Source organism: Alternaria arborescens (genome assembly GCF_004154835.1).
Source record: "Alternaria arborescens strain FERA 675 chromosome Unknown contig_2, whole genome shotgun sequence".
Classification (NCBI taxonomy): Eukaryota; Fungi; Ascomycota; class Dothideomycetes; order Pleosporales; family Pleosporaceae; genus Alternaria; species Alternaria arborescens.
Window position 1 is genome coordinate 386,292 of NW_021167857.1, and position 24,504 is coordinate 410,795.

Below are 24,504 nucleotides of genomic sequence, written 5' to 3' on the forward strand. Positions count from 1 at the left end.
TAAGATCTAGTCAAACCCCAAGCTTGGCAGTCATGACTTTCTCCGTGAAAGGCACGGGATCATAATGAATAGAACTTTTATGAAATCGTTTATGCCATGAAAACGTAATAGATGTCAAGAAGAACACAGCGACTATGAGAAATCCTGGAAAGCTGCGAAAGCAAAACCGATTGAACGGATAAGGTATATGCTGGTCAAGACTCATCTTTACCTCTTCAAGCATCTCCAACCTCAGCCTTCTCTTTAGCTTTGTCTTGCGGCACCTTGACAACGATCTTACCCCTCGCCCTCCCCGTCTTCAGCTTCTCAAAGGCTTTCGGCGCATCTTCCCAATCAAATACTGTATCAACAATGCCCTTCAGCTTACCCTCCTTCATCCACTCTCCAAGCTGCCTCAGCGCATCCGCCGACGGCTTCGCCATCAGCATCTGATAGCTATGCTTTCCACCACCCAGAAAACCTGGTAGCAGCATATTCGAACCCACTGTCTTCATGCTATCCATGCTCAACGTTGATCCGATCTGGATGAACTTTCCTGCTGGCATAAGATAGGAAGATGCAGCTTTGTAGAGGTTAGATGGCGTGCCGATGTTATCGACTACAAGGCTAAAAACCTGACCCTTAGAAGAAAGAGTATCAATGACATCAGAGGTTTTGTAATCGATGACTTCGTCTGCGCCCAGGCTTTTGCAGAGGTCGACGTTGGGTGTTGAGCACGTCGTGGTAACGTGGCAACCAAGCGCTTTTGCGATCTGGATGCCATATACACCCGTGCCGCCCGAGCCGCCGTTGATGAAGACTTTGTCGCCGCTCTTTACGTTTGGTGCGATGGCTTGATATCTGAGAATAATGTTAGTAGATCCTCCGGCTTCATTCACAACTCGCCCGGCCTTACTCAGTCAACCCCACGATCCCCACACCAGCTGCATCCTCGACCTTCACGCCCTCTGGTAATGTCGCCAACATATTTCTCTCCACAGCCACATATTGCGCCAAACTCCCTCCCGTCAGCGCACCGACTTTTGCGCCAAACACAAACTCGCCGATTTGGAATTCGTCGACCTTCTTTCCAACTTTGGCGACTTTGCCGCAAAAGTCCGCACCCGGGGTGATGTCGGAGCCTACAAGTCGCAGTGGCATTGGACCTTCGGTCACCTTATGGTCGACGGGATTGATCGCCATGGCGTGAACTTGAACGAGAACCTGTTCATCGTGAAGCGTAGGTTGAGGTGCGGCGTCGTTGATCTGCAGGTTCTTCTCGATTCCGCCTTTTGTGCTATTATACTGCCAGGCCTTCATTGTGGATGCCATTTTGTCGCTCGAACTGAATGTGATTGCTTGCGACGGTTTTCTGGTTGATACGATGAATTCAGCAGGGAGTGCGGTCCTTCTTATCTCGTAGCGTGGAAGTAGGTATGCGTCATGACGATTCGCTTTGAGCGGGGCATGCGCCACCGCCGTCTGTCAACACGATCTTGGGAGCCTTCTCGTCCATCGAAGGTTCATGCAAGCGACTCGCGTTATGGCGCAAGCTGAACTCGCGTGGGGAGGTCTTCACAATGTTAAAGCGGTTTAGGTAGGCAAGGCTGCTCGCCCAGCGGGCCGTCTTACTTGCGCCGCCTGATCGATGGGGCGAACCCACGTTGCCGTCTAACGCGATCAGGCGTATTCTGCGCAACGACCGCCAGGGGCTAACATGACAGTACAAAGCCACCTACTCGCGAGGCAAAGTAGTCTCCCCACGCCCAGTTCACTCAGCAGCTGCAAATGCTTAGCAGCCCGCGTCGGCGCCAGCCTATCCTCATGTTGTACTTAGTGTTGCACCAACTATAAATGTCGTGGGCGAGGAGACGGATCCTCCAGAAGTTTATTGTAACGATAACAACAGAAGAAGCATAGTGCATTGTAGAATGGATGAGTTGTTTATTTATACGCAAATATTCCTCCATCAGTTGGTCCTGAACGTCCTCACACACGCCCAGCCACCCTGTGTCGAGCCTCTTACGCGTATGTAATGAACATCTGTTCGAAGCCAGTGACATTCCACGTCCCAGTGAGGGTATTAAGCGTCAAATTTGTGGGGGTGGTGGCTCCGCGTTGAAGCGCGCCACTCTCAACGTGACCGCCAGTAGCGACGACAGTTCCGTTGGTTCTTTCCCTAGATGTGGGTATGCAATATCAGTAAACGTCTCACATGCATTTCGTACGTGAACACTCACAGGTGATTGGCACCAGCTTTGACCGTGAAGTTTGCAAGGCTAATGTCGAAAGAATTTCGAGATGCCACAGATGGAGAGCCTGTATTGGGTCAGCATACAAAATGATTCATTCAATAAACATACGATGCAGCAACCTACCATAATACTGTGCGTTGAGCTCCTCAGGTGAGATGAATAACTCGTAGTATCCTCTGTAGTAACCCTCGGACCATTGAAGCTCGCGATTGTCGCGTACGAGGGCTGCAGAACGATCGCTCGAATTTGCAATAGATCTACCAGCGCCATAACCACTGGAGGAGACGGCGGTGCCGGCAAATTCGACACCGATAGCGCCAGCACCCGTAGATTGGTCGTATGGAGTCTCGTCAAGCCAAACAAGATCAGACACCCAGTTAGCATGAGAATCTCCAGCCAAGAAGGCGGTGTTCGGAATCTCGTTGCTGTAAAGATGATGAAGAGTACGGTTGCGGTTCGCAGTGTACCCATCCCACTGGTCAGCGTTCAGCTCTTCGTCGTACACAGCGCTATTGTTCATCCGAGAGAAGATGATTTGGTTTCCGATGATTCTCCAAGTAGCCCCTCGCTCATGCGATTTGGAAAGCTGGTTGTAGAACCAGTTTTCCTGGAGGCTGCCCATTAGCGAGCGGCCAGCATCATCTTTGAGGTCTGCAACGTAGTCGTCGTTCCAATTAAGAGTCGTGATGGATCGGTCGTAGTTGCGTGTGTCGAGCATGATCAGGTCAAAAAGTTTACCCATCTTAAAACTACGCCAGATGCGCAGGTTGTCGTCCATGTCAACCTGGCGAATACTGTGTCGATCATTAGTGGGATCGAGAGCGGGAACAACAAGGTACGCACGGCATCCACTCGAAGTATGCTCTGACGGCATTCATCTTTCTTGAGTCAACACTCACGCCTCCGAACTTTCGGAAGCTCTGCTCGGTGTTGTTCATGTTGCTGAAACCATCGCGATATCCATTGTTTGCGACCTCTGTCAATGCATTAGTCGATTGTAGGTCATCAATCATTTCCACGAACCATGATCGTCCCAAGTTGGAATCCATGCAAAGTTTTGGTGTGCAAGAAGCAGGTCGTCATCGGTACGGTACTGGCCGATTCTTGTTCGGTAGTCTACGAAACGGATTAGTAACGACCACTTTCAAAGATTGGTTTCACACGAACCATATAGTGTGACAATCTCTCTTGATGGGTTCGTTGCTCGCGGATCCTGACCAAGTTTGCCTTTGGTGGACTCGTAGATGTAGTCACCGAGATGAACCTATATATCTCGATCAGCAGAGCCGATAACGCTTTTATCGATTATACTTACGAAGTAATCTACCTGGTCTTTCCTGGCCGCGTTCCCGTACGCATTGAAGTATCCGTTCTGCCAGTTAGAGCAAGAGAAGATAGCAAGGCCGATCTTGGAAACATCGTCGTCTTCGTGAGGACTAGTCTTGGTCCCTGAATATGGGCGAATAAAGTTAGCATAGGTCTCACACACAGTTCAAACAAGGAAACTTACTGCCGAGCGGACTTTTGTTGGAGCTGCCGCAAACATTGAACTGGTAGTAGTACTGCGTGAATGGAGCAAGGTTCTTCGCTTCAATCTTTTTCAATGTCAGCTCGTCACTCAATACGATCATTACAGAAAGCTAACCTTGACAGTGAAGTCGATGTCGGAAGTGGTGTATGCCTGGCCTTGATCCGCGATGCTTGAGAAATTGCTATCCGTACCAACGCGGTAGTCCACGCAAATAGGGTTTGGCGAGGCCTTGATGTACTTCTCCGTCTCATGGTTGTAGAACGCTACATTACCCGTGACTGTTACGTTCGACCGATCGTTCTCAACTGATGGTGCAATGCGTGTCCAGAGAATGACCGAGTCCGGATAGGGATCTCCAGAAGCGACGCCGTGCGTGAAGCTCAGCTGGGCAGGATCCCAAGGAGTTGCCCGTTTCACAAGGCTCCTCTTTGCGACCTTAGGCACATCTATACCAAGACCCTCATGCCGGCGAGAAGGCGAGTGGTAGTTCAAGTTGCCGTCAAAGGATGCACACACGAGCGAGGCTAGAGGCGCTGCTGCAAGAAGAATTGAAAGCATCGCAAAGGCTGAAGAAGCTTCAGTAGTTCTCTTACGTTCATCCAAAGTCTCAAGACCGGAAAGCTTAAATACTTCTATACATACTTCGACATGCCGTCCTCCATGCACGACTCTACCCTCTTTGCATCAAGCAGGCCGCCAACATTATCGCATCGCGTATTCAGCACGGCACTGACAGTAGCTTTGGCCAATCGCAGGAGGTGCATTGCAAGTGTGGAAAAACGTGCCTGTTGATCGTCAACGGCGACATATGCAAGATGCGCATGTGCGAAGAGGTAGAGATGAGATTGGCCGAGCGCTACTGCATCCCGTCTGTCAGTCTAGCCGATTGTGGGGGTACGCAGTTCGTCTGAACCTCGTCGATGCCGGTGCAAGAAACATAGCGTGAGGAGTCGACCCAACTATGTAGAACCGAGATGGCTAGTTCAGTTCGATTACAGGAGAGACAGTGCTTGACTTCGAAGGCTTCCAGCTCCTGACCTCTCAGATGGCCGCGGACCTTGACAGCGCTAACATATTAGTGCCGTCCGCACCACCCATCATCCGCCCCTTCAACATCCACTGCTCCCTAGCTCGCAGCGGGATTGAGGTCGTTCTCTATGTTCTCTCAAACTCTATCTGCTGTGTATATGGCTCACAGTACATACACACCTTTGCATCAAAATTTGTATCATACGCTGGGGTGATACGGTCTTTCCACACATCCGACCAATCATTTTATCGTTAGCACTTCATCCAATGCAACCGTTCTCATCACATCCACGTTCCGGCGCTCGGACTCTCATTCGCTCTCTTTACATCGTGGTGCATCTAGCGTCGTTTTGTTCAAAGATACATTATCAAAGCAAACAACGAGCCAAATGCTGACAGCAAGGCCTACAATGCGACTTATCTTTACTAGTTTTAATTTTCTTCACTAGGAGCTCTTGTAGGCTGCAAGATCAGGCATATTATTCCTATATTCATTCAGTTTTTCCCTTGTATGCGGCAGGAAGATTACGTGCCCGCGGCTATCACTATGGTCGCGCGAACAATCTACTCAACCTTGTACACAAGCTTTACGCCTGATACCTTGTTATCCTTCAAATCTTGCAAGCCCTGTGGAACGCCGGCCAGCCCATTCCTGACCTCAGCCGGGTGAGTCTTGATCTTGCCACTGTTGAGCCACTCCTCGGCCTGCTTCCAGAACTTGGCACCAAACTCATAATCTTCCTGGCTGGCGCCGACGTTCTCATTGAACTTTTCACCGAGCGCGGTGTAGGCAAAGGTGAATTTGGTCTTGACGTCACTTCTCGGGTAGTTCTTGACTGGCAGAAGAGCAGACATGTGACCACCACTGGAGCTGATGGCAGCAGCGGTTATATCAAACGAGTTTCCTTCAGCAATGCAATCGAAAGCCAGCTTCAGCTTGTCGTTGGTAGCTTTGCGGATCTGGGCACCAACATCGGCATCTTTGTAGTTGAAGACCTGGTCGGCGCCGAGCTTGCGGAGCATGTCGAAGTTGTGCGGTGAGGATGTCGTGATAACCTCGCAGCCTGACGCCTTCGCGTACTGAATGGCGAGTGTTCCTGTCGCGGTAGAGCCGCCGTAGATGAGAACTGTGGTTGGTTCTTGCACCTTGGCGGGCGGCAGTGGTAGACCAAGCTCCTGGTACAAACCTTGAGCTACGGTTGTGATTCCTACACCCAAAGTAGATGCATCCTCGAAGGACATGTTGTCAGGAATCTTGAGGTTGATTCCAGTCTTTGCCTTGATGTGTTCGGCGAAAGCGCCGTTGGAATGATCAGCAGGGTCACCTGAGATACGTCAATAACCACCTTCCGGAATCAACAATAGTATCCTTACCTCCGCGAACAAATCCAGCAATTCGGTCTCCAACCTTGTAGTCGGTAACAGCCTTGCCGACCTCCTCGACTACACCAGCATAGTCACACCCAGCAAGAGCGCCTGGCGCTGTCGACCACTCAATGCTCTTCCAGTCAGTTGGGTTCAGGGCCACGGCCTTGGTTTTGACAAGAAGCCAGTTGTCGGCAGGAAGCTTGGGCAGAGGGACGTCACTGCGAAGCTCAGAAACGCCTTTGGAGGCTCAAACGACTGCTTTTTGTGTAGACATGTTTCGTGAGGAGGAAATAAGTGGAAGTATGGTGTGTGGTTTTGTTCCTGACAGTAGGGGTATGGGGAACTTTGATGGCCTAAGGAGTCGATTGATATACATTCTGCTATGATGCAAGGCCTTGTAGTGGATTTGTAATGGGACCACTCTTAAGATCTACCGGGCGGGGCGGAGCATGTTCGGCGAAAGCTAGGAAGAGGGAGCATGCTTCGTACTCGGGGTGATAAGTAATTCGTGATCACTTATACTATGTTCGGAGCACTGTTGCAAGTGTAGTGTACTATGCCTACAGCGAGAAGACCGTTGTAGTCTTTGCTTACTGCAGATGTAATGCGGATGAAATGGTCCAAGCTCAGGCTTCGCGCTACGTAGGTAAGCTTTGGCGCAAGGGTCCAGCAGCGCGACGCATTCGACGCGTAGCTCTTCTGCTTCGACTCCACAGGCACGACCCCTCCAAGGCTTATTGGGCACGCAGTCTGTCATTGCCGTCATGGACGACCTTCAACGGCCCCCAACGCCTGAGGATGAGGACATCAAGCTCAACTTCTTCCCCGATCCCCCGCCATTCTACAAGTACTTCACCACCGAGAACCTCGCCCGACTCAAAGACATTGAGAAGGAAGCCGCGCCGGAAAATGACGACACGAATTCCTCCACCTCCAAAGCTGCGACGAAGCTCTCTGCAGAACAAATTCTCGCCTTGCCGACCGAGCTCCGCTACCTCATACCACCCGAGCCACCTGCAGACGATGCCGAGTTCCATGTATTCGGCGCAGTAGAAAGTGCCAAAGGCGCAAACAACTTGATGAAGAACATGGACTATATAGCCGACCAACTGAGGTTTCAAGATGTCTTTCACGACTGGACGTACGAGCAACTGTACCCTTCCCCCTCCACCGAACCCTCCGCCGACGACCCTTCCGCGCAACAGCCTACCACGAGCAACTCTGCGTCTCTCGACCGCCAAAACTACTTGTTCCGCTTCTTACGGAGCATACTGTTGAGCTACATCTCTCTCCTGGGTATCGTGGCTGCGAATCCGACCTCAGAGCAAAAGGAGCAGAAGCTCAAGGACATCATGACATTGGTAGCCAACATGCATGCGCTGATAAATGAGTACCGGCCGCATCAGGCAAGGCAGACGCTTATTGCCAAGATGGAGGAACAGGTGCGCAAGAAGAGGGAGGAGATTGAGAGCGTAAAGCGGATAGGAGAGAAGGTCAAGGAGGTACTTGCTGGATTTGGTGGGGTGGACGGTGAAGACAAATCCAGCAATGGAGGTGAAGAAACCCTAGAAGACGGGACAAGGGCGAGGGAGGAGGACAGGCAGCGTGTGCAGAGGGGGATGTGGGACGCTATCAACGAGGTCGTAGGATAAGAAGCACGCGACCAGGCTCCTACAAGGTCGGACAGCATCGTGACGACAATTAAGCTATTTCGATTTCAGCTCTAAAAGTGGGCGCATTGTCGACAATGAAGCTCGAAGCATCCGGTGCTTTCGAATACCACGTACAGCAGAAGGCTTGCAATCTTGCAAACAACACATACATTCTAGAGTCGAAGGCCCAGACAGTTTATTGTAGGCAACTGCGCTTGGCGAACGTCGGCACCAAGCAGCCGCACGACATCTAGAGTCTCGGCGTGGGCACCATTGATCCAGGAACATGACGTCATGCGGCCTTTCTACTTACCAGAAATCTACCTGCTCGATACTTTGGTTCTTATCAGCCACACCCAAAGCCACAATCCTTGTTCTATTAGCTGTTCCTCCATAGTTCGTATCGTTATTTCGGAAATTCCCGTTGGCGCGCTCCAGCTTGTAGTGCTTGTGACACGAACGTAAGCTTCAAGGGTTGGCACGCGCTCAGCCCCGGTGCGCAGACATCCCAGACTTGATAAAGAAGGCAACCACGGCTGAATATTTGGGTTCAGCTCCTGACCGACTGTTCTCAGGCTGCGAACGCCGAGAAACAAGCAAGTGCGCGGCTGAAGAGGACCTCTACTTTGTAGATAAAATCGCATATATCTACATCTTCGACGCGTTTTATAGCCAGGTCATCTGCGAGACTGCGAGACTTCAAGTTCCCGAGACTCTTCAAATTTGATCACGTCGTCACCATGCCATCCACAACCTCGACAAGGCCAACGAAACGCCTAGCCATCTTCTGCGACGGAACGTGGGTCGGCCGCGAAACCGAAGTCGAAGATGCACCACCAAGCAACATCCGACAACTCGCAAATATGGTCGGTGAAGTGAAATATGTCACCGACGACAAAACAGCCGCAAAGGTTCATCCCATCATACCTCACAATACAACACCTAAAAATTCTCCCTCGGACATCATCGCCGGTTACCAAGAAGGCGTCGGCCTGAACAAGACCTTTTTACAGTACATCTGGGACGGCGCAACTGCCTCCACCATCGGCGAAGAGTGCATAGCCGCCTACCGCTTCATAGTGGAAAACTACACTCCGGATCACGAAATCTGGCTCTTCGGCTTCAGCCGCGGCGCCTTTACCGTCCGCTGTGTGGCCGGCATGATCAACAACTGTGGCATCATAAAACGGCTTCCGGAATACACAGACATTGACGTTCAAAGGCTCTGTCACGAGGTCTTCAGAACATACCGGAGTAACCTCCCCATCGACGCACCCAAGAGCGAAGAATGCCAGCGGTGGAAAGGACTCGATGATAAAGTCTGGCAAGTAAAACGGCCCATTCGATTCATGGGTATCATTGACACCGTTGGTGCGCTGGGTATTCCGAGACTCAACGCGGGAATTGGGTTTGATTGGAGCCCATTTGAATTTTTCGACCAGACTGTCGGTAGCGTCGTGCAGCATGTCTACCATGCGCCTTGTTTGCACGATCGACTGTGGATCTTCCAGCCTTGTCTGGTCTATCCTAGTGAAAAGGGTGGCGAGGGCGAGGAAAAGGTTGTGGTGAAGCAGAAATGGTTTCCAGGAACCCATTATGATGTCGGTCGTATGACTTTCCGCTTTGCACGCCAGAGCCCTGCAAATTGGATTGAAGATGCGTTAGGCTGGGCTACAGACCTGCTTTCACGGACGATTTATCCGAATGAGGTGCTTAGCGATGCGGTATTGAGGTGGCTGGTTCAGGGAGTACAGGAGGCTGACGAGGATTCTGCGAATCCGTTGATGCCAAACACTGATCAACACGTCGAGAGCCTCAGTAGCAGACTCGGAGAATCTGCTGTGGCATCCTCAACGGCATCAGCTCCAGCCGCTCGAACAGGAAGCGGCGACATCTACGGTGACGTTCTTGCTTACGCACCGGGCGGTAGGGTGTTCAGTGCTATAAAGCGTACTTCTCATTCCATTACTGGACTACTGAATGATTTTATCCCTCACCTTGGCGACAATATCCAAAGTTTGCTAGGGATCAAGGCGCTTGTCGGTATCTTGACTGCTACAGCTGATCGTCGTATACCAGGGACGGAAGCAGATATCTATCCTTACAAAGAGTCTGAGACTGTGGTCGTGCAGGGGAGGGAAGTGACGTTTTCAGTCGAAGAGTTGGCAAGATTGAATGAGAAGAACGAGAGAGGCGTGTTACGGTATCCGAGTCAGACGCTAGAGGCTCATCAGCTTTGGAAACGTGTATTTGGGAAGAAAGAGACGCAGTGATAGGAACTAGGAACGACACTCGTGACAAGTTAGCTTCTTCTTTGTGGAGCCCATTGATAGTAAGAGTGTTCAGTTGTTCTTGCAAATCTAAACCTGATCGATCCTACTTGCTCTTGTTCATCTCAAAAGCACCTTCATTCGCGAACGCCTTCTTGTCTACGACTTGATCCCTGGTAAACCATCTATTAGATTTCTTCTATACTCTAAAAGTACACATTCATCAGAACTAAAAGCGCTCCATCATTTCGAGCGTACGCTACATCCCCAATACGAAAATGCTTAGACAAGACTTACTTCTTGCCACGGCCTCCGAAGCCCCATCGGATCTGGTTAGCCCAGCGAACCTCAACACCGAGATCATCGGCGCATTGCCAGACAAAACCGGGGTTCTTCTGGAACATGCGGCCAATGAAGGCGATATCAAGATTGTCGTTCTCGAGGTATTCGTTGGCCTGCTTGCCGTCGGTGATGCTACCAACAGTACCAACGGCCATCTTGTCTCCAACCTTGTCCTTGACGGCCTTGGCGAAAGGCTCTTGGTATCCCGGGCCGGCATGGATGTGCTGCTTCTCGTGGAGACCTCCTGAAGAAACGTCGAGAAGGTCTACGCCCCTGTCGGCGAGGATCTCGGCAAGCTTGACGGTCTGGTCGACGGTCCAGCCTTTGATACCTGCTTCATCAAGCCAGTCTGTTGCGCTGATGCGGAGGACGAGAGGCATGCTGTCAGGGATGGTCTTACGCGCGAGGTCAACGACTTCGAGAGTGAGACGGGTACGGTTCTCGAAGGATCCACCGTATTCGTCAGTACGCTTGTTGGATGCTGGTGACAGGAAGGAGTGGAGTAGGTAACCGTGGGCGTTGTGGATCTCGATGGTGTCAAAACCGATCTTGAGGGCGCGCTTGGTAGCATCGACAAATGCTTGCTTGAAGGCCTCGATGTCCTGCTTGGTCATCTCCTTGGGTGTGCAGTGGTGGTCGTTGAATGCAATAGCTGAGGGAGCATAGACGTTGTCCGGCCAGCCGTTCATCTCCTTTGTGGCAATGTCACCCTTGCTCAACCAGGGAGCGACGGTGCTGGCCTTTCGTCCAGCGTGTGCGAGCTGGATACCAATCTTCTGGCCTTGGGAGTGTGCGAACTCAACGACCCTGCGAAGAGGCTCCATTTGCGAGTCTTTCCAGAGACCGCAGTCCTCTGGAGTGATTCTTCCCTCGGCTTGTACCGCAGTAGCCTCAACGAATGTAAGGCCGGGACCGCGCTGGATGATGCCGCCCAAATGTGTGAGGTGCCAGTTGGTTTGGTGGCCATCTTCAGCAGAGTATTGGCAGAGAGGCGAGAGGGCAAGGCGGTTCTGAATGGTGAGGCCACGAAGCTTGAGGGGTTGGAAGAGCTTGGGAATCTTGGAGCTGCCATCGAGCATGCCAAGGGCGGTTCCGGCGACGGGCTCCTGTGCGGGAGTGAAGTATGAGATCTAGATGGATTAGCTAATAGAAAACAAGAAGTGGGAACGAATACATACACCAGCGGCAGCCTTGTTTCTCAGCTCGTCCTGCTTTGGGACTTGTTCGCTGTTCTTATCCTCGGGAATGTCCTTTGCAATTGCATGATGCGAATGCGGGTTCTGGCTATCGGCCTCAGCACCCATTATGGCGGTCGTAGGTGTATGGATTTGGGTTTGTGAGGGATTGGGAGGGTGGTGTAGAAGGGTGGGGGGTCAATGGATATGTGCAGCGAAGAGTGGGTGGTCAATGGCATCTTTATACTTTTTCTCCCACTCTTCGAGACAGTACCGACATGACGTGCATGTGTGAACATTGCTACCACTGAACCCCTGCAGCGGGGCATCTTTGGCGCCCCACCTTCCTCGTTTGGGATGGTTCGACACCTAACAACCCATGGATTCGTTGAAGCCGGATTTGTAAGAAGCACGCCTTCGCATTCACCGACATGTTGCATAGTCGAGTATGCTGGAAACCATGTTTGGAGGCACACATACCGGGGCGGTGGTTTACTAAACTACCTAAGCACGGTAGAGCCAGTAAGAGCTCTGCTGGGAAGCTTATACATGTGCTGACCGAGGTAGCCGAGTAACATAAGCAATGCTTCCCCATGATCTGCAGGCATCCGTCATACAGTACATGGCCTGATAAAGGTTTCGCTCCTACTTCGGACGTCTAATTCTCTGTTCTCTTCCAACACTTACTGAGCCTTGTGCAGCATGTCTCAGCAGCTTGACACGCATTGCAATATCACAGCATATTACTAAGCGTCGGTTACTTGCCCATGCGACGCGTCAAACTCGGTCCAAGCAACGCCGCCGAACTTCACCGCTCCAAGCCATTAGTGCCGCAATCGATTCTGTCTCATGGACTTCCAAACACAGTATACCAAGTCTTTTACGCCGGTGTTGGCCCTGCCCTATATGCGATAAGCCTAGAGCGCGAAGCTTCGTCGATTGTGTCAAGGTGGACAACCGTTCTTCCATGTGTATACGCTAAGTGGCACATAGCCGATATGACTTTGAGCACCTGCGCACACTAACAACGCGCGCGTCGTGCGTCATCAGAAACAGCCATCGCGTCTCGGAGGCCAATTGAGCGCACGATATCATGGACATTCTCTCCTAGGTTCTAGGAATGGCTGAACGATCTGACACGCTTGTGGCCTTTCTTCATCTTTCAAAATACATTAAACAAACTCTCCGGGGGCTTGCCGGTGGTTTTCGAGCTCGTAGGTAACTGGCAAACGTGGTCAAGGAACTGGTTCCGGGAATTCAACTGTCATGAATCTCAGGCTTTGTAGATGATGCTGAATGTCACATAATTTGTCACAGGCCTGCCAGTAATCGATGGATTCGTCAAAGGATCCTGGATGAAGATGAAAAGCGACTCAAGAGCTGGAAAATTCCGGATAGCGCTCTAACATCCTGCTCATCCTTCGAATTGCCAAAAGTTTCGAAGCTTCAAGGAGACACAAATACCTCTTCCTCGAATTCTCAGGATCGATTCTGGTCAAGCTTACAGAATCAAAGATACATGTAGGCTACTCTGTCGTAGGAGGGTGGAATCTCTGAGTGATGGTGACCAACTGCAAAAGTCACTTCTGCAGGACGTATGGTATTTCTCAGGATCGCTCAAGCGTGGCATAGCATGTCCAAGTGCAAGCAGCCTATCACAAGAAGTGAGAATCTTGGAGATCGCTGACTGTACGATACCTCTGCCCCGCCGTCTTACTCTTGGCATGTTTACGCCCCATGGTGTCATACTCGATCATCATAGAGTTTCCTCAACGTCTCTATAACAGTCTGGTACTCTCAGGGCTTCTAGACAACCCTTGACGCTACATCAGATCCTGTAATTCACCGCAACATACCTAAAGGCACTGCAATCAACCACTAATCAAAGTACAACTTCAACGACTGGTACGAAAGAAAGCCAGACGATAGTCTGGTCTACACGCACCTATTCTTCAACGTTTCATCTGAGCATTATTCCCCTTGCGTTATTCTGCCAGCCGATATCACAAGCCAACACCGAGGATGCGATATACCACCGTGGGACCAGGGGAGGCACTGGAACGAAAAATCGAGGAACACAAACCTCGAGAGATATGCAACACTACACGAAACAAGAGTAACCTTTTTAGTCTGCCAACAGAGATTCGGATGATGATCTGGGAGTATCTCGTAGCTGAAAAGCTCATCATGTTATATCGGAAGGGCGGCCAGATTACATCCAGTTCTCTAGACAGACACGGTACACTGAGCGTCAACAAGGCGACTTCACATATTGTGTACGATGTAGCAAACAGATCCAAAACCAAGCTACCACCGACGAGGTCCAAGTCGAAAGCTGATCTCATGGCCTTGCTCCAGACATGCCAAACGATGTAAGTTTCCAAAGCGACGATCACGTTGCAAAAGCGCGCAAGCTGATGTAATAGATCTCTGGAGGCCACCAAGATCTTCTATCAGGAGAACACATTCGTCTGCCTTGACAGCACCGTACTAGTCGATCTGTGTAACGGGCAGTCCTCGTCCAACATATCTCTCATTCGCTCTTTACAGTACTCCATCAGTACCCGCAAATTCTTCTCGTCTGCAAGCACCCAATCAGAACGCGAAATGATCCCGTATCCTTGCGATGCTGAGACATCGGAGAGTGTTAGCAAAGTCTTTCGCCGGCGTTTTCTCAGCCTTCGAAACCTATCGATATTTCTTTATGGATCCCCCAGCCATGATGAAGAATATGCAAATATGCTAGGACATCTGCAAAATGTCTATGTGCAAAGGATATCGATCACGATGAACGTACTAGAGTTACCAGAAGCCTACTTTGTCAGGAACGCTACCCTTCCCTCTTTGCCCTACACTGATGGATGCGTTAGGGTAGTGGTGAGCTCGAAGCGTCCTGGGTGTTTTATCTCGTACCAGAAGGCGATTGAATGGGAAAATCCAAAAGTCGAAGATGACACCTGGATAACCGGGTCACTGTGGCTCGGACCTCTTCATGAAGCAGACGCGACGTTGAAGTTATTGACTTATGCAGCGCTTATACCCGAGGAGGAGAAAGAGCATGCAATGCAGGAACATGAACCGGCCTTACTGTGGGATATTATTCCCGCTGAGTGGTATAGCAGCTGCAGCTTCGCATGAATTTATCCAACGTATCTTCTCGAATTCTTTGCATACCAAAGGAGCATTTGGTTGCCGAGTAGAGCTGGATCCATGCAGCACGCGGCATTCTCCATTATATGGCGATCTCCTGCCCCAGCAAGACGACGTCAATGCAGACATGACGAAAGCTCCTTCCTGTCAAGTAACCCAATGATGCGCATCATGCGCGTTTCGTTTTGAGATGGCTGAGGCTTCGAGGCTGAGGCAGCCGACGTTCCCGATATTCCCACGTAACCGGTCCTTCTTGTGCGTGACGTTATGTGGGAACCATTCGGTCAGGCCGATTTCCTTTTTGGAAGCCATGCAAACCTCGGACAAGGAGTGTGGCATGAGGCACATGCCGAGAAATGCGATGATACGCTTTTGCTGCAACCGCCCGTGCCACAGCCACAGGTGGTGCGAGGAAGCTCTCTGGACGGGAATATGACAGTGGGGCTGTTTTCTGTAAAGCGAAGGTGCGGTGGCCGAAGCGGTGATAGGGTCTTTGTTAGATGAGGATTGCAATTTACCCCACGGCGATTGCGGCGCATCGTAAGAGAAACAGGCTAGCGTACTTCCTTCTTGGGCAAGGCGCAGATAGGTGAAGCATGGGGTCAAACGTTAGAGAGGGTGGCGGCAGCCAATGGCGCGCAAGCCCCGACGATGCGCCAGCCGCTGCGCTCCAATGCCAGAGAGTATGGTCTACCGACGCTCCCTCGATACCACTCGTGTCCGTGTTGTGCTTCATCGACAGACGTAGACGCCGGCGCTGCGATTCACTCACTTGCTCGCAACGTAGCATTGTGTACTCGATTCGTGTTGCGCTCTTTCTGCGATTGCCCCTCGCTGCTCGCTCGTTCGCGCCTGCCGCTCCCTGACGCCTGTACCCACTCTCGTTCGCGACCACCACAGAGCACTTGTTGTTGTCGCATTCACCACGGCGCAAAGACAGCGACAATAGGCCGCGCAATAACAACACAGCCATTGTCGCTATACATATACGCAGCCGCAGCCGTCGGACAAGCCTCTTCCGCCGTCACCGCTGTTCAAGCCCTGCGCGTCTCAAACACAAGACGCTCCACCCGCACACCCTCTGGCTGTCATGCGCACGGCACTCTGGTAGCATACCGAACACCTACCTTTCTGGACAAGACCCCGTCCCCGGCCACCAGCCGCAATTCTCTGCCTGGAATTACAAGACCACCGCCCCTGTCGCTCTTTCTCTCGCTCACTAGTGGTGAGCAGCCGGCCTGTCACCACCACATCGCGAACCACTCTCTCTGGGACCCGACCCGAAATTGCCTCTCTCCTTTTGGCTACCAAACACCACCCCATGTCCTAGCGACCCAAGTCACTCTTTAGACGAACAGCTGGACTGCAGGCCATCGTACCGTTGAGCGGATACATCCATACATACACACTTACGTACATACCGAATAATACCGAATACCACCAACCATGGGGTGCTGCGGAGATCGCGAAAAGGGTACCACCGTCACGGAGGAGCAGAAGTGGACTTACATTGTAAGCACTCGAGTGCGACAATCGAATTAGACATGCTAATCCAGCCAGACCTTGTCCGACTTCAAGTCCACCTCGTGCCTCGCGCCTTTCTCTTACGCCTGGCTATGGATTCTCGTCTTCATCTCGTGTGCCGTCTATGCCGCCGACGCCTTCACTGCCGTCAATCTCCTTGCTTTTGACAAATGGACAAGCCAGGTCAAGCCTACCGTACCCTTCGACGTAGCCAAATGGATCTTCGCCATTACCATCATCATCTCCTATGTCTTTCTCGTATATCGATGGATCAGGGCTCTGCGCGTTATGCGCACAGGAAGTGTCACGGAGTGCTACCTTGAGCCATTGGCTGCTATACTGCAGAGTATGCGTATTACCAAGGCTGGCCAGGGCTGGCGTCGTTTTCTGGTCTTTGCCGAGTTGACCAAGAGTAAGAAGGGTGCCAACTACATCGCCCTTTTCGTCTACTTCCAGTTCAAAAGCGCCCTGCTCATCATTGTTGCACAAGGACCTCGCATTGCCCTCAACGCCATGACTTTGTACGCCGTCATGCAAGCGAACCTCTTGCCCGTCGGCGAGCACGCATCAGAAGATCGCTCCAACTTCGAGCAGTTCTTCATGAACATCAAAGTCATGGTCGACACTGGCAACAAGCAGGAAACCGTCATCTACTTCACCATGTTGTTCTCCTTGGTCATTTGGGTCATCGCTGCGCTGGGTTTGATTGTCGCAGGAATACTATACCTCTTCTTTCTATGGCACTACATTCCCAAGGCTGACGGCAGTCTTACCAACTACTGTCGGCGCAAGGTCGAGACCCGTCTGGAACGTATTGTCGGCAAGAAGATCAAGAAGGCGATCGAGAAACAGAACCAGCAGCTGAAGAGGGACGAAGAGCGAGCGATCAAGAAGGGCGAATTTGACGCGTCCAAATCTCGACCTACTCTGCCCAAGCTTGAGGGTGACGACGACGACACATCCACTGTCTTCTCGATGCAACGATCCGACACAATGAACACGACCGCAACGCTTCCCCAATATACCGTGTCGAATGCGCCAGCATATAGGTCGAACCCGCCATCGCGTTCGAACACTTCCAACACCATGAACACCACGAACACTGGGCGAAATCTGATGAACAAACCGTCTCTGCCTACCCTGGACGAGCGACCTGGTATGCCAGAGCGGGACTTTACAAACTTCTCGACTGCCAGCTATGGTTCCAATGCCCCAATGTTGAGCCAAGCTGGAGGCATGGGCAGGTCATCACCAGCACCTCCGATGCCACCTCTGGATCGTAACGGCACTGGGTATTTTGACGATCAACACAACTTGCCATACCAACCAGAACGTTCATTCACACCGATGTCACAGGGCAGGGCATCTCCACTCCCACCACGCGGTCCTATGCCGCCTGTAGACACCAACTACAACAACTATCACAATTACAACAACTATCACAATTACAACAACGGGCGATACGAGAACGACTCCCAGTTGATCACTCCCCTTTCCAACGATCAACGTGGCCCACCGTCGTCTCACCCTAACCGCCCGTACCAGGAGTTCAGTCCTTACGACAGCCGCGGGCCTCAGATGGGTCCTGAGTATGAGCTGTCACCTGTCGATGTGAACCCAACGGAGGATATCTCCCAGCACTACTTCGCAGAGCCGAACGTTGGGGACAACTATCAGCCACCTCAGTTACCCAGCGCATTGAGATCTGGATCGCCTGCGCCTTCGCAACCCGCAGGCTTGCCATCTCAACCACGCGCAGGAACCGCGCCTCCACGATCTGGTACAGCGCCGCCCCGAGCGGGCATACCAGCATCACTGCAGTCAGCAATCCAGCGTCGCGAGGCCTCACAACCTTTCCCGAACAGAGGTATGAACGGCTCTGCGCCACCCCAACAGCAGCGAAGTGCGACAGCACCAATCCAACAACCAGGTTGGGCACAAGGTCCTCCTCGCAGCTTCACACCCCAGGGTCCGGGTCCCCAGCAGCGCAGTTACACACCTGTGTCTGGACCCCAACAACGCAGCTACACACCCACTGCGCCGCGCGGCTACGACAACAGTTATAACTACTGATTACCGAGATTCACTCTTCTCACGTAGCGTTGGATATCACATTATGCATTGTACGGCGTTCACTTCTCTCTCCCCCTCTTTCTTCTTTCCGTCTGTTGGACACAGAGGCGACCAACCCTTCTTTCCTTGCACCTTACATTCAAACTTTACGACATCTACCATTCGCTTCGATGTATGACAGCCAGATTTGACGATCGTGGTTACTTCTTTCGCTATAGCATGTTTCGAGATACCCCCACCCGCATGGCTGGCCTCGGACGTTCATTCGCTCTTTTTTGTTTCATGTAGCTGCTTGGGACCTTGACTGATTGGATGATTTACTGGCATATCTGGAGGAAACCTCTCACGAAGGAGGATGAAGAGAGGAATTTAGGCTTGTTATCATACAGGTAGCATACAAAGGGTATGCGAAAAGCGGCGGGCTTGCGCAGTGGATCGCGCACCCTTGTATCATACACCCACCTTCTTGCGGTTCGCAGAAATCAATGAAACTTGTGCATACGACAGTTACAACGCTCTTGCTATGATGACCCAACACATGTTGTGCCTATGTTCAATTCAATTTCCTCTCTGTCGCCTGCACCAATGTCGCATCGCTTGTGGCTTGTGACCAAACTCTTCACTATAGTTGGTCAACCACCAACGAAATCTCGCTTGTTTCTCTCTTATCCTCTAGCTCTATGTGTTTTTCTATATCGTTTCAGATGATACGGGGAGTCACGCCTTCAAGTTTTGTTGTTTCTCCAGATAAGATCCTTTCTTCTTCCTTGTGTATGAGCAAAAGCATGATGAAACGCCTCTTGAATCAGTAATCGAACCCAAGAGACGGGTACAACGGACAAAACTGACTGATGTTGAGCTGGGTGCAGCGGAAGAAGGAAGTCGATGATGCGGCAGAAGCAAACGAGCGTTACCGAGCATTCCCGCATAGTTTGCAGCGGCTCATCATGCACATGTACATGTCGCAATCCTTAGTATGCGTTAGCCGGCTGTCACATGCCTGATCTACACGATAAGCAGCATCTCAACGGCTTTAACGCGTCTGTGTTGAATGCAAGTCATGCTAGAGCGAGGCTGATCCGTATGCTTTTCGTGTAGTTTGGAGTCAAATACTACCATGCGTCAAGTAAACTTTTCTGAGTCCGAACTTTGAGTCGTGATTACTGAAGCCTACTACGTTACTTCCCGCAAGCTGCAAGAGTAGACAGGTGCTGTCGTGCGATGTAACTAGACAATCTGTGGGCATTTCATGATGGGCCAATGCAGAGTTGCTTTGATGGACAGCAGCTGACAGTTGACAGATGAAAAAGTATGATGTAGCGATTGCAACATGCACATACGATACTACACCTTATGCGCCTGTCTATTCTGCCTTGCTTGCCTCTGGCAATCTCTTACATCGACCATAACATGTGATTACATTGCAAAAGTCGGAAAAAGGAAACAAATTCTTACAGCGGGACTCTACCAAGATAATCGGAACTTCCTCGGCCATCTCCTTCGACTACATCGTCTACGGAAATCCACGTGGCTGGCCGCGAGCCATCAAGTGTCTAACCTGTACCTAGATAAATCCCCTCTGCCATAACCCGCAGGCCCGCCGAAGCGTACCAGCACATGTCTACGTCCAGACCCTGAAGATACTACAACGGTACGCTACACTTCAGCATCCCTTTTAGTGCATCGTCCGTCGTAAGAACCAGCAGTGACCCGTAAATTTCGGCTGACTTGACTTGTCAGCGGGTTGCCGGGAGATGCACAACCTGCATGTCCGCTCGGAACAACAAAGAGAAATATGTGGGGGCACGGGCGTATCGCTGAACGGTCGGTTGACATGCGCAGTTCGTTCTTCTTTGTTAGTTGCGGCGGGGGTGACAGCGGTAAGATGTTTGGTACACTATAAGTTCCTGATGAGTTAGTCGGTCTCACCACGTGAACGGGAGCCGAGCTCGGCAATTTGAGATACGGGCGCTCTGGTCCGTACCTAGGTAGCACCCGGTCTGGCGACTATGGAAACAACAGCAGGCGGCTGGAACTGTAGCGTGAGTTTCTTTCTTCTAACTGACAGTTGTTTGACAGGTGTTGCGACACAACGTAGGGTAACGTAATATCCCGTTTTTAATAGGATGACGCGGCGCTGTGGCAGCGCGAAAAAAATTGTCCAGAATGTCAGACGCGCGCGCGGTCGTGCCTTTCGCATACATGGCACTGCATCGCCTAGCTTTCTCGAGCACTGATACAGTTTGCTGCGTGTGGCGCATACTACCGCAGCTGCTATGTCAGATATCAAAGTGTTGGATCATCATGTTGAGCTTCTGTGTTGCGAATCCACGCCGCACATACGCAGTGTCAGCGCTGATCGGCGAACCTGATCTTCAGTCAGCAGCGGTCCTGCCCAACCGAAATACGTTTGATCGACAGGCACCACAACCGCACCAACGCAGCGGTCCAGACGAATATCCGCCGAACCACGCAACGACACAGCCCGTTGCCGAAACACACCAAAGCGGACGTTTTGACAGTTCAGGATAGTGTGACTGGAAAGTTCTGGTTCTCTGGACGTGCTTCGGTGTCTTGGTAGGAAAAAGGGCTGTGTCTTGGGCAATCTTGTGGCAATTTTATTTTTTGCGGCAGCGAAATTGACAGTTGTTGAGTGAGGGGTTTCGGAGGCGAACCGCTGGTGCTGACATGTGTAAACATGGATCCCAAAACTCCGATACGCTGTTGTTATGATATTTTTGTTGTTGTTATTTGCAATCAACGCAAGAGTGCGTGTGTTGCAAGGCCTGGGTCCCCAACCTGAGCTCCGGAATATAGCGGCGATGAAATTGAGTCATCATTGTGATCAATATGGCTACTGACACCTCGTGTCGACGTCTGATGCCACGTTCGTCATGTTGCATGCTGCTGCCCGATCTGACCGAATCCCCACCTGCGAACACGTCTGCAGAGTTCGTGATTGATCATGCATGCCCGTTAGCTGTGTAGTCGCCGACATGAATTCTTTCTGAGGAGAATTCTTAAACACCTCACGTGTAATCGAACATACAGACTCGAGGTATTACTGGTGAGTTCGCTCCACAGAGCCACAAATCCATCCACAAGCGAAATTACCTGTAGTTGTCTAGAACACATCCACTTTGTTGGCAGACTTACACCTAGTGACGTCACACCAGCTTGGCTCTGAGTAGGTATCGATAAGCCGGCCACACTTGCGACGTCCTGCATAAATTTTTGTTGTCCGCTCCATAGGGCGTTGCGCGGGTTGTGTGATTGGTGTAGCTATATAATCATGATGTTAGTGGTGCGAGTTCCGCCAATAGGAAGTTTTGAGAGACAAATGTTGAAATGTCGGACCGGCGGACGTTGGTGAGCTGCATGGCTGAACTAAGGAATTGTGGTGTGTCGCCTAGAGAACGACAACAGGGAGAACGCATGTCTGCATGCAGTAGTGTTTTCATGTATCTTGCTGGTTTTGCAAGGTATCAGCTGGCGCGGGGAGGTTGTGTTGTTGCCCGCATAAGGGCAGTTTGCTCAACTACGAATGCAACGCAAAAAGGCGATACGCAGCACTATCATGAGAAGACAAGACATAGGAAAGTAAGAGAGATGTCCGTGTTTCTATGCCCGTTGAGGAATAGGCAGAGAACAAGCGGCCTGGTAGCAGACTTTACACATGATTTTCACTTACCGGTCCGTTTTGGCTCGGAGGAGCATCATAGGGAAGTCCAGCGAACAGCGACCCACCACGTCGTGTGAGGCTTTTCTCGACACGGCTGGCGGTCCCGTTGGACGACAGGTCACTGGTGGGTAGTCGTCCAGATTTTCATCATGCATACACCGGCTACCACGTTGCGATAAAGAACCTTATCGTCCCGCTGACGGCACTGGGGCTCCACAAACGTTGCACCGGCACATACTGCTGATCCGTGAGTGGAGGGAGTCCTGCCTAGGTGCAGATGGGCTGCATGTGTGGAGGCAGCAAAGGGAAAAAGTCGTCGGTGTGGACATTTGCGTCACGATCCTGCTAAGGGATTGCTTGCTCTGACAGGGTTTTGTGGCGAGGCATGCATAACCGAGGGTGAGGGCTTGTCCGGCTTACAGACTGTTGTCGCGGCTGAATGAGGTGTGCATTGCGTCTGCACACGGCAGTGACAGTGATATAACGAGGTTGTAGACTCGTCAGGGCGGCAAAGGCTAGACTTGTTGGGGTAGGAAACACGTGCCGGAAGGTGACAGGAACACGCAGGCAACGCGGCCGATGTGCGAAAACGTTCTGGAATCTAGAGGGTCAGTGGAGACTGAGGCCTGCCCCAATCACATGTATCTGGGTTCCACTACGTGTAGATCGCAATTGCGCGGCCTTCCCTTGCAGGTCCGCGGTTGCTGAGTCGTGTGCCGCGTCTTGGTATTTGCGCGGTTGTGCTGTGAACGTCGAGCGTCAAGGGCTTTGCTTCATGGCCGCTTGCGAGTCTGGCCAAGGGCTGCTGGGGCTGCGACAGGCGATGGAGTGACGACGAGAGCACGAAAGCGGCTGAAACTTCGGAGCGCCAACTGTGCCTGAGCCAGGCACACCAATCAAAAAAGGAGACCAAGCCATCATCGCGCACTATCCAGGGGTGCAACAGCCGGTGCCATTGGCCCTGACTAAATTAGTAACGGGGATAGTCCGCAGCGCGCTAGTCCTAGTCTGTCAGCCAGGAGATGAGATGGGGGCAGCCCGGCTCGAGGGCCACTCACCTTTGTCTGGCTGGCCGGCTTGTTTCCCTTTTCCTCTTCCCCTTCACCGTAACATATAACTCACCTATTGTCCCTCTTTTGAAAAGGCAAATTCGCGCGTTCACTCTTTCACGCCCGTCTTGCCGTCTGCTTGCTTGCTTGCTTGCTCGCTCACCCAGTCACTCATTACTCAACCCACAACAACAACTACCCAGCGCATCACGACACGCCGTTGAACGACGTTACGACTTGTCTGCCGTATAAATACCCAGCGCCATCATACTCCATACTCTTTTCGCAAATCCAAAATGCGTTACTCTTCCGCCGTGGTGCTGAGCACCGTTGTCGTTGGCCAGGCCGCTGCCGCCAACATGCACAACCGTCACGCCAGCTTCCATGCTCGCCGTCAAGCGTGAGTAGTATCTGCGAGTGTACAATGGGATAAGATGCTAATCCCGTGAAGTGATGCCAAGCGCAGTGCCGGCAACGACGTTGACTGGAGCAAGGTCGCATACGACCTTGGTGATGTCGACTGGAGCTCCGTCTTCGCCACTCCTACACCCACTCCCGCTGCCGCCCCTAAGGTCGCTTCTGTCGCCGATGTGAAGGCTGCTGCCGAGCCCACTCCTTACGCCACCAAGGAGCAGCCCTCGACCACCGCCGCTGCTAAGCCTGCTGCCACCTCCGCTGAGTCCAACGACCTGCTCGGCGACCTTGGTGACGCCATCAGTGACATTGGCGACGACATCACCGACGCTGTCAGTGATTTCCTTGACGGTGTCTCGGAATGGGCCGAGAAGGTCAAGTGCAAGACCGGTCTCAACAAGAAGGCCGCCTGGGATGGTATTTGGATCGGCGGCGACAGCAAGTGGAAGGCCGAGTTCACCAACGACCGCTCCAACGAGGACATGATGCTCTCCTGCTGGCAAGCAAAGGGCTTCAGTGGCATGAGCCTTAACGTCAACAACCCTGACATCTTGGTCAAGATTCCCGCTGGCAAGTCTATTGAGCTCTCCTTCAAGGAGAAGATGCCCTCCGCCTGCGCACCCTTCTATGCCAGCACCGCACTCGCCCAGTTCGGTGGTGTCAACAACACCTGGTGGGAGGTCACCTTCGGCAAGGACGGTGCCTTCGATGTCTCCCGTAACATCAACATGCACGGTGACAACATCTACTCCAAGGGCTCCAAGTGCACCTCCGACATGAGCACCTGTGTCTTCAAGTGCAAGGACGGCATGGACACCTGCGAGAAGGGTTCGGACTACTACCTCGACAACTGCGACGCCAGCGGTGGCGGCGGTGGTGGCTACGACGTTGTCATGGCTGGCGTTGGTGGTGGCTGCTCCATGGGCCAGAACAGCGAGACCGTCAAGGTCGTCTTCTCCTAAGCGTTGCAACTATGAACAGGCTGGAGTTGGTCGTCTCTTGGGTCGTTTT

At 51.9% G+C, this 24,504-nt stretch overlaps 8 protein-coding genes across 8 annotated transcripts; 4 read left to right on the forward strand and 4 right to left on the reverse strand.

Moving 5' to 3' along the window:
• Window positions 1–215: 215 nt before the first annotated feature.
• On the reverse strand, window positions 216–1,299 carry AA0111_g952 (hypothetical protein; the record flags this gene model as incomplete). Its single annotated transcript, XM_028656087.1, has 2 exons — window positions 216–840; window positions 896–1,299. The coding sequence occupies 2 exons, from the start codon at window positions 1,297–1,299 to the stop codon at window positions 216–218; spliced, it is 1,029 nt and encodes a 342-aa protein (XP_028511465.1).
• A 702-nt stretch (window positions 1,300–2,001) lies between these two features.
• On the reverse strand, window positions 2,002–4,323 carry AA0111_g953 (hypothetical protein; the record flags this gene model as incomplete). Its single annotated transcript, XM_028656098.1, has 9 exons — window positions 2,002–2,158; window positions 2,220–2,298; window positions 2,358–3,028; window positions 3,078–3,210; window positions 3,258–3,350; window positions 3,402–3,498; window positions 3,550–3,683; window positions 3,745–3,829; window positions 3,880–4,323. 9 exons carry the CDS (start codon window positions 4,321–4,323, stop codon window positions 2,002–2,004), a joined length of 1,893 nt encoding a protein of 630 aa, XP_028511464.1.
• Window positions 4,324–5,358: 1,035 nt separating this feature from the next.
• On the reverse strand, window positions 5,359–6,613 carry AA0111_g954 (hypothetical protein; the record flags this gene model as incomplete). The annotated part of the gene is made up of 3 exons (XM_028656109.1): window positions 5,359–6,119; window positions 6,169–6,380; window positions 6,597–6,613. The coding sequence occupies 3 exons, from the start codon at window positions 6,611–6,613 to the stop codon at window positions 5,359–5,361; spliced, it is 990 nt and encodes a 329-aa protein (XP_028511401.1).
• A 313-nt stretch (window positions 6,614–6,926) lies between these two features.
• Window positions 6,927–7,814, forward strand: AA0111_g955 (hypothetical protein; the record flags this gene model as incomplete). Its single annotated transcript, XM_028656120.1, has 1 exon — window positions 6,927–7,814. The coding sequence occupies one exon, from the start codon at window positions 6,927–6,929 to the stop codon at window positions 7,812–7,814; it is 888 nt and encodes a 295-aa protein (XP_028511400.1).
• A 740-nt stretch (window positions 7,815–8,554) lies between these two features.
• Window positions 8,555–10,087, forward strand: AA0111_g956 (hypothetical protein; the record flags this gene model as incomplete). Its single annotated transcript, XM_028656131.1, has 1 exon — window positions 8,555–10,087. The coding sequence occupies one exon, from the start codon at window positions 8,555–8,557 to the stop codon at window positions 10,085–10,087; it is 1,533 nt and encodes a 510-aa protein (XP_028511399.1).
• A 290-nt stretch (window positions 10,088–10,377) lies between these two features.
• Window positions 10,378–11,730, reverse strand: AA0111_g957 (NADPH dehydrogenase; the record flags this gene model as incomplete). Its single annotated transcript, XM_028656142.1, has 2 exons — window positions 10,378–11,556; window positions 11,605–11,730. The coding sequence occupies 2 exons, from the start codon at window positions 11,728–11,730 to the stop codon at window positions 10,378–10,380; spliced, it is 1,305 nt and encodes a 434-aa protein (XP_028511463.1).
• A 4,467-nt stretch (window positions 11,731–16,197) lies between these two features.
• On the forward strand, window positions 16,198–18,348 carry AA0111_g958 (hypothetical protein; the record flags this gene model as incomplete). Its single annotated transcript, XM_028656153.1, has 2 exons — window positions 16,198–16,263; window positions 16,312–18,348. The coding sequence occupies 2 exons, from the start codon at window positions 16,198–16,200 to the stop codon at window positions 18,346–18,348; spliced, it is 2,103 nt and encodes a 700-aa protein (XP_028511405.1).
• A 5,027-nt stretch (window positions 18,349–23,375) lies between these two features.
• AA0111_g959 (hypothetical protein) lies at window positions 23,376–24,455 on the forward strand (the record flags this gene model as incomplete). The annotated part of the gene is made up of 2 exons (XM_028656164.1): window positions 23,376–23,479; window positions 23,531–24,455. 2 exons carry the CDS (start codon window positions 23,376–23,378, stop codon window positions 24,453–24,455), a joined length of 1,029 nt encoding a protein of 342 aa, XP_028511404.1.
• Window positions 24,456–24,504: the final 49 nt, after the last annotated feature.